The sequence below is a fragment of the Gossypium hirsutum genome, chromosome A09 (genome assembly GCF_007990345.1).
Source record: "Gossypium hirsutum isolate 1008001.06 chromosome A09, Gossypium_hirsutum_v2.1, whole genome shotgun sequence".
Taxonomy (NCBI): Eukaryota; Viridiplantae; Streptophyta; class Magnoliopsida; order Malvales; family Malvaceae; genus Gossypium; species Gossypium hirsutum.
The window spans coordinates 71,017,443-71,026,774 of record NC_053432.1 but is presented as its reverse complement, the minus strand read 5'-3'; the positions used below and the strand labels follow the sequence as shown (position 1 = coordinate 71,026,774).

General features: G+C 31.8%; 1 protein-coding gene across 1 annotated transcript; it reads right to left on the bottom strand.

Annotated features, from left to right (window-relative positions):
- Positions 1-3,203, bottom strand: LOC107889535 (probably inactive leucine-rich repeat receptor-like protein kinase At5g06940). The gene is made up of 2 exons (XM_016813996.2): positions 744-3,203; positions 1-644 (listed from the first exon to the last, which is right to left on the bottom strand). The coding sequence occupies exons 1-2, from the start codon at positions 3,028-3,030 to the stop codon at positions 271-273; spliced, it is 2,661 nt and encodes an 886-aa protein (XP_016669485.2). The 5' UTR covers positions 3,031-3,203; the 3' UTR covers positions 1-270.
- Positions 3,204-9,332: the final 6,129 nt, after the last annotated feature.

The window sequence follows — 9,332 nt, the reverse complement described above, 5'->3', positions numbered from 1 at the left end:
TTCCCAAACCAACAGTATTATCTTATTAGCAAAATGAAGATGAAGCACCTTTACAAGCAATACCAGATAAGTAGTAACACTCGCAATGCTGTGTGCACCAGTGATTAGAAATATACCTTGTAAAAACCTCATCATATTACTTTTAATGCACTTCCCAAACATCCCCTGGTAAAGCAATGGGCACACCATGCGAACAAGAAGTCAGCAACGCATGATTTACATACAAAAACATGAACCAGATTGCATGGGGTCATCTTTTAATTTCAATTTTCAAACACCAACCGACTGCATTTGCTCCTCGGAGTCCAAAGTAGACGGAACACATGAACCTGAGTTAAGAGACTCAAGTGTTTTCACCACTTCAATCATCGATGGCCTTTTTTCTGGCATAACAGCGGTGCAGTGCAGGGCGGTTTCCAGAGCTCTTAGCATTTCCTTCTGGGAAGAACTTGATGATATCTTAGGGTCAAGAATTTGTAATGCTCCATTGGTAATATTAACTTTTCTTCGAACCCACTTCACGATATCGAGTGAGTCCAAGGATTCAATGTCTTCAGCTTGTCGACCAGTTATGAGCTCTAACAGCACCACCCCAAAGCTATAAACATCCATCTGTTCGGTAGCTTTCTTACTGTATCTACATTCTGCAATCAAACAACTAGCATAAGTTGGGAATTTTGACATTGATAGATTTATGAAAGCATCAATTTGGGCTAATCTTGGACGGATGTAGGATTCCTTACCTGGTGCATTATAGCAGGAGTGTGCAAATTCTGAAGTAATGGTAGACTGAAATGGAGCTTCTCCAACTATCCTATCAATTGCAAAATCCGTAAGCTTCGGTTCATAATCCGCATCGAGAAGAATGTTCGTTGACTTGAGATTTCTATGAAGCAAATGTGGAACATAACCCTTGTGAAGGTATGCCAATCCTTGTGCCACCCCGGTTGCAATCCTCAATCTAGCACTCCAATGCAACTCAAAATCCGGTCTGCAAATCAAATCCCCTAAACTACCCTTCTGCAGGAATTCATAAATGAGGAAAATCGATTCATCCGAATGGCAAAACCCCAGAATTTTAACAATGTTCTTATGCCTCATCTTGGCCAATACCTTCACTTGGGCCTTTAACGCTTTGGAAGGTTGGGTCCCAAAATTGACCAGTTTCTTTATAGCAACTAGTTCACCACTGGGTAGACTTATGGTATAAACCCTACCAAAAGGACCACCATTTCCTAGAGCACTTTTCTCATCCATCCCCATTACTAAATCATGCTCGGTGAGTCTAAGAGGGTAGAAGAAGACTGATCTCCAAACGCCTGGCTGAGACTTCCTCTTGGAAAATCTATGAAACACAAACACGCCAGCAGCAACAATCACCATTGCCATGGCAAAAGCTATAGATATGAGGGCACATGTCAAGGTTGTCAAACCAGAAGAATGATGTTTCGGGTGTTCATCGGAGCAAGGATTTGGCAATCCAGGGCCGCAGAGTCCAGAATTTCCTTCCAAAAATGAAGCTGGTAGGCCTGATATTAGAGACGATGGGACCCTACCAGAGAGTTGGTTGAAGGATACGTTGAAGAGAGCCAGCTTTAAGTTCTGCAACGCTGGTGCAATGGAACCACTAAGTTGGTTATGAGATAGATCAAGGTAAGTTAGCACTGGTAGGTCAGCAAGGGAAGGTGGGATTTCTCCAGTAAGACTATTGTCTGCTAAAGACAAGGAAACCAGTTTCCTGCATTTCCTCAATTCTGGAATCTGACCTGACAGGGTATTGTGGGAAAGATTTATTATGCTCATAACAGGTGAATCACAAAAGTTTGGAGGTATTTCACCAGAGAAACCATTAAGAGAAGCTGAAAATCTGTATAAGCTCTTTACCAGGCCAAGACCCTGTGGTATTTTACCAGTAAAGCTATTATTGTCTATCTGAACTTGCTCCAACTGAGCAGCCTTTGATATTGAATCTAACAATTCCCCAGAGAACCTATTGTTTTCTGCTCTGACCAGCATAACTTTTGGTAAGGACCATAATCCATTAGGGAAATCACCTGAGAATCCATTGTTTTGAACTTGAAAAATCTCAAGGTTCAAGCACTTAGAAATGGACTCAGATATTGAACCATTAAAGAAATTAGTATGGAGACTGAGGATTTTAAGGCCTTTTCCATCACAAATACCACTTGGAAATGACCCCAAGAGCTTGTTCTCTGAGACGTCAAAGGACACCAAGTTCTTTAGAGAAGAGCCTAGTGTTTGTGGAAGCTTACCAGTTAGATTGTTCTGAGAAAGATCCAAAGTGATCAAATTATTTAAACCAACAAAAGATTCAGGGATTTCACCAAGAAAACCAGATCTTTGCAAAAACAGCTGCTCAAGCTTCTCAAGCTTTCCGATATCAGTAGGAACCGCACTCGCCAAGTAAGCATTTTGGGACAAATCAAGTACAGCAAGCTCAGTAAAATTGCCAAACACAAAAGGAACAGTACCTGAAAGCAAGTTGCTTCCCAAGTTGAGCACTTGAAGATGCACCAATGACCCAATACTCTCAGGAATCTTCCCTTCAATATGATTTTTGCTCAAGTCAAGAACTTTCAAGGCATCAAACTGTGAAATCTGATCTGGGATGGTACCCCAAATGAGATTTTTACTAAGATTCAAAGTCTCCAAGGAACTGCACTCAGAGAGGTGCAGTGGAATAGGCTGATTAAAAAGGTTATCAGCAAGGTTAAGATGAGACAAATAGGGCAGTTCACATATTGAAGATGGTATTTCACCAGAAAGATTCAAGCTTTGAAGGTCAATGGAGGATACATAGAGTGAAGGAGTAGGAATGCAGGTAATACCAGTCCAGTTACAGTGATGAACACCTGAATTATTAGACCAACTGGAAAGAGAGTGATTAGGGTCATCAATGAAAGCCTTGAAATTAAGAAGGGCATCAGCTTCTTGAGTTGAAGCTGAGGAAAACATGAAGAATGTGAAGCAGAGGGAGAGAAGAAAAGGGTATTTGCAGAGTGTAGCCATTGGAAGGGACTGGAAGAAGAGCTTGGGTTTAGTTGTTTTCAGTGTTTCCTATAAAACTAAGGTGTGAAGTGAGCGAGTGTCACTCAGAGAAACGTATTTGCTAAGATGTAGATAGGCTGGTGGATGTATCTATGCTAAAGTTGAAAACAACTCTCCATCATAACCCATGGGATTTCTTGGTGTATATACAGTAGTTTCTTTTTCTTTTTGTTTTGATGTTACTGAAAAGGGAAAAATGAGACTTTCCTTTTCAAACTTTTCTCCTCTTATTTTTAATAATGTTTCTGAAAATGTGTTAACTATATGGAATGAATTTTCTGAAATAATCATGAATTTTAGGGCTTTTATTTTATCGTAGAGTAAATTTTTTTTCATGACGTAATTTGTTTTAAGGTTGTAGTAAAATTATAATAAAACAAGTAATTTATTTCCTAGGGTTTTTTTTATACTTTACAAATTATTTTAAAGTGTGATAAATAAATTACTCATAAAATAATTTAGAACAACACTTGACATTATTCTAAATATACTGTTAAAGTATTTTTACTCTATTCACGATAGATAAAATCATTATTACAATTGCCTTTAATTCAGAAAATTTTTAATATTTAATTTTACAAATTTTTTATTTAAATAAACCCAATAAACACAAAAGATACTCTCTTTCTTTGGTTGAAATAAAAAATACTAACTGTTACCTGTAGTCTTTGTTACGTAGGATATTGTGCCATAAGTGTTGACCTATTGCCAAAGTAGAACCAATTAAAAGTATTAGATTTAACATATTGAGTGTGCGATACTTTTTTTATTTTTATTTTTAAACAGTATATAGAGGAAATATATTTTTTTTCTTCAAAGGAAACTCATATATTAATAAACAGAAAATCAAGAATAATTACCTTAAATATTCGAAAGATTTTTAAAATCTCAAACCGATAATTTTATACAAAGCGATGTGGGAAGAGCTTCCCATATTTGACAACTATCATTGAACAAAGCTACCCAAGTAAATTCATGAGCCACGCCACCTTGTTGGCAAACCGTCTAGTCTACCAAATTCAGAAATATTCAAAAAAGACACATTAAGAGCCATAATGGTATCACTACAATCCAATTCAAACATTAAATTATCCACTCCTAAATAGCAAGAAGTTCGACCATGATCCCAACACTCCTCACACAAAGAAGCCGTCGTAATCCCAAAGAACGGCTGCAAAGGAGGACACATTCTGTTGGATATTCAAATATATAGTGAAATGTATAAAATTAAAATTAAGATAAATATAGAATAATTAAAAAGAGTTTATCATTTTAGGGTTTTGGTTATTCTCACTAGTTGAAAATATAATGGATTTAAAGAAGTTTGAGGAAAAGTAGAACGCTTTGTCTGACTACCAACAAAAAAAAACACCTTTTTCCAGTTTTGCTTTGGTTTTTTACTTTGTAAATTGCCCCCTAAGATTAAGAAAGAGAAAACCGGAGTTAATAGGATTTGACCTTTCACCAACCTCATTCAACCCAAATGCCAAGTGCCAACCAAGTCTAATTTTTATTATTTTATGGTTGGTTCCGATTGCTTTAAAACTTTGGGCTTAATATATAGACTAGTCCTTCAACTTTATAAATTTTCTCGAATTAGCTCTTAAATTTTTTTTTGGATCCAATTGGTTTCTAAAGTTGATATCCGTCGTACAAATTGGTCCCTACATTAATACCGATTTTTTTTTTAACAATGGGATAAAGTGGCTAAATATTGAGGTGATATGTGGACAAATGGGGGAGAATGACATGTGTCTTCTTATATAATTATTTTAAATTTTAAAAAACTTAAAAATAAAAATAATTAAAAAAAATAAATTTAAACAATTTTAAAAAATTAGTTTAAATCTTATAAAATTATAAAAATTGAAAATAAATAAACAATTAAAATATTTTAAAATTTTAAAAGTATAAAAAAAGTTTAAATTACAAAATTATAAAATTATAAGAATTCAAAAATGAGTGGGCATTAATCGGTGTTGATTAATGTTGACAGGACAATTTTTTGCTTTTTTATTTCTAATATTTTTTTTGAATTTTTTATATTTTATATTTTATATATTTTTTAAAATTTTAACAATTTCAATTTTTTTTGAATTTTTTTGAATTTTCAAGAAAATGTGATTTTTCATTTTTAAAAAATTTTCAAATTTTTGTAAATTTTGAGAAATTTAACTAATTTTTATTTTTAGTTTTAGTTTTTGATACATTCAATTTTTTATTTTTTATCATAAACATATTTTGATCAGTACAAAAGTATCAGAACGTTTCATTTGTCCACGTGTCACTTCCATATGTGGCCACATCACCCATATTTTGAAAACTTTAATGGTTTTCTTTTAACTATAAAAATTTCGTAAACTTTAATGTAAATAATTATGTTTTGATACTCTTTCTATCAATCCAAACGTTTTGTTCTCGTAGTAAATTAAAATAATAAATTTTTAGTTATATTCCGATGCAAATTTTGATCAGTGTCAGTTTTATTTTAAAATATAATTTAAGTTTAGTTTATATGTCTTTATTGATAATATTATTTATAATGCTAGTTATGTTTAATATTTTATATTTGATGCTAATTAAATATTCAATATTTTATATGTTTCACATTTTATTTGCTACTTATGGTTTTCTTTTTTGTTGTGATGTACAATATAATTATAAATCATGTTAATTGATATTAAGCATACGTGAATAAGTATTTTTTTTTTGCAAGTTTCGTATGCAAAATGAGTAACAATATTTTTTTCATGGATATTACAATGGATAAATTCATTAAACTAAAATTGGTATTGTATTTAAATCAATGCATCAAATAAACATGAAATTCAATAAAAGTGTCAATATTTATGAACTAAAGTTAAATATCAAATCAAAAATTATAACTCAATTGAGATGATATTATATATCAAGAATTTTCTATAAATTTTCAATGTCTTCCAATTACCACATGTATAACTCTTTTGATCTTGTTGATAATGAAAACAACACATTACTCGACAAGGAATGTTGCAATGGAGTTATATGTCGAGTTGGATGATGATGAGCAAGGGTTTAGGGAAGCTGATATTTTAAGTTCATTCAAACTTGTCGTACATCTTTCTCCACCAACTTATTGTAGTATCTTATAACTCGGGTTTAACGATCAGACTGGATAAGGAGTGTTTACAATGTAAGCTTTATTATATTACTTAAACTGATGTTTGTTGTTGACTTCGTCTACTGGCAAATGCTCAAGCAGATGAACTTCACTCACCCCCCTTCCCCCTTGATGTTACTCTTATCGACTAGATAATGCCCACTTAACCTCATTACTAGCTCAAAATCATATTGAGCCACACTAATTACAACACTACCTTCAATTGGAAGGCCCATGATTAGGGCGATAACTTCCAAGGTGATTATTGTTGCACCACAAAAAAAGTGAAAGATAAAGAGTCTTTGAAGTCTCCACATTTTCACCATGGCTAGAAGCAATGGCTCTACATACATTGGAATAAGAGGTAATCCAATGACCTTTAAAAAGCTCGCTACCTCTATACATGTTTTCAATCAAGGTTGCTCTTCATTCAGCATGAAAAAATATACATTTTGTCAAATTTGAAGATTGTGTTCCCCAGCAAGTAAACGAAAATAAAAATAATTAATATATTATGTTTAACATAATAAAAAATTAATACTAAGATTAAATAGTAACAATGAATAAATAGTAACTTAAAAAATTACAAAAATGATCATATAGATAGCTATTAAAGCAATATGATTACTTTTTGAAAAATTGAAATTAAGTTAATAAAACCCACTTTGAGGACTTAAAAACATAACAAAGCTTTACTCAACCAAGTCTAAAAGATAAAAACAGTAAAGTAGAAAAGGAGCGAATGTCAAACCGTGAAAAACAAAAATGAAATGAAAAAAAAAAAATCTTAGGATATATAAGTTCTCGTGAATAGCATAGAATAGAGTGAAGACAACCGAAGACTGAGAAGACAACAGACAAAAGTCGTAGATTGGACTTCGATGTTTACATATATTGTTATTAATTAATTAATTATAGTTAAAAACTATTTTTAAAAATAAAGAAAGAGGAAAGCTCTAATGTGTTGTCACCGTCAATGAAGAACTTTGCATGCCATAAAAAAAACTTAATTTTGAAAGAAAATTAAATTAAAAAAAAATAAAATGGTATTGAAGAGTGTAAGCAAGGTATCAAGATTAGAGCAATTGTTGAGGAAAGTGACACCCGGTTTTGCCGCTGACATATTCTTAATAGTTTACCATTTTATCAGATTCATTTCAGGGAATAATTTTTCTTTGGATTTCTATATTTACGGATATATTTCTATCCTTTTTTAAATTTATTTATTAATTCTTCAATATCCCAATAATCTTCAGATTTTTAACTCACCCTCTCCAATCCATTTTTCTCTTCTTCTTTTTTTTGTAAAATAATCTGTTGTCTCCTGCCTCTCAGCTGCACCCATATTTATTATTGTTTATAAGATTATCTAATTTCAGTTTAAAAACATTTTATCAACATATTCATGAATATATTCATGAAAAATAAATATTTTAACTTTTAGATATAAAATAAGTACATAAATAATAAAAATAATCTTATTAATATATAATAATTAAATAATAAACAAATTTTAAATGAGCTTTAAATAATTTATTAAATGAGCTTGTTCATTGAACCAAACAAGTTTTGATCGCTGAAAATTTTGTTCATATAAGTTTATTTAACTTGATAAACAAATAAAAACAAACTATTTATGACCTGTTCATTCTTTGGATAGAGTTTTGACTTTCCATTATAGTTACTGTTACAGTCATTCTTGTGCTTTTTTTTTTTTAAAGATGCATCAAGATTGATTTGATCTGGATCTTTTTTCTTTTCATATGTTGTTTGAAGCCTACGCTGGTATTTTCATCGCCAGGACCTGGACTGAGACTCTTTCACATTAAGGTGGCCATACTCGCCTTATAGTTTTGCAACCAAAGTAATCGGCATGAGTCTGCCTTGATTCCATTTAGTCAACCGTAGAAGTCTGATTGAAGTGAAGAACGCTTTTATTATCTTTTGGACTTTTAAGCTTTTATGTTGTACGAGATTGTAGTTGTTAAATGTTTGTAATCCTTTTTCTTTAATAGAAAACAACAAGCGTGTTTAAGTAATTAAACAAATAACGTGTTTTGTTTTATGGAAAGGGTGTTAAGATCTTTAATCATTTTTAGTCAAGTTTAAAATACTTTGCTTAGATTGTATTGCTAAGAAACCAGGTCTGTGTGTTGTCTGCATTAGAAATTTAGCAAGCCCCAGCCTGATTTTGTGGAAGTGCTGCACAAGAGTCAAAAACCTTAACCCATTCTATTGCCTACGGTTAGGATCGTCCTGATTAAGCAACGAACAAGTAAAAATAGTAGAAGAAATTGAGAAGATGAACACACAAATTTAACGTGGAAAAACCCCTCAAAAGAGGATAAAAAACCACGGGCAAAGATACTTTTACTATAATGGCAAAAGAATGAAGAGTACAAAAGATGGAGATAAAAACTAAACCCCGAAAACCCGAAAAACAAAGAACCCGAAAAACGTAAACACAAAATTCTCTGAATGTGTTATGAGTTCTAATCTAATGGGTGTCTCTTAATTCTAAGATTGTAAAGGAGCCTATTTATAGGCTAAATTAGTAAGTCAAATAAACTATACTAATAAATGCTAAATATATTATACTAATAAATACTAAATCTTCTAGAAAGAAAATATATTTTTGTTTAACTTGACTTGCAAGCAATCTCTTAGAATTTGGGTCACACAATTCTAACACCTACTCACACTTCCTCTAAAATAGTAAGCTATACACATTTGAGAGGGAAAGGAATTACAAGTTATACTTATCTCATAGGAAAATATTATATGAAATAAAGATGTCACATTATTTTGCATCTCTTATTAATTATTTAGAGTCATTTCAACATTTTTTTTCATATAATTGACACATCTGTAATTTTTTTAATTTAAACCTTATACCTTAGACCTTAAACCTTAAACTCAAAACTCTAAATTCAAGATTTCAAGATTATACAACGATAATCTCAATTGAGTGGTGCTACAACGATGCCTCAAGACATCCCTAATTATACTATTGACTTTACATTACACTAACAATGTTTAGAGCTATATTGATTAAAGAAAAATGAACAAACTAAAGATTTAAAACTAAATCTTAAGCTCAATAATTCTAATATCTAAAAATTAG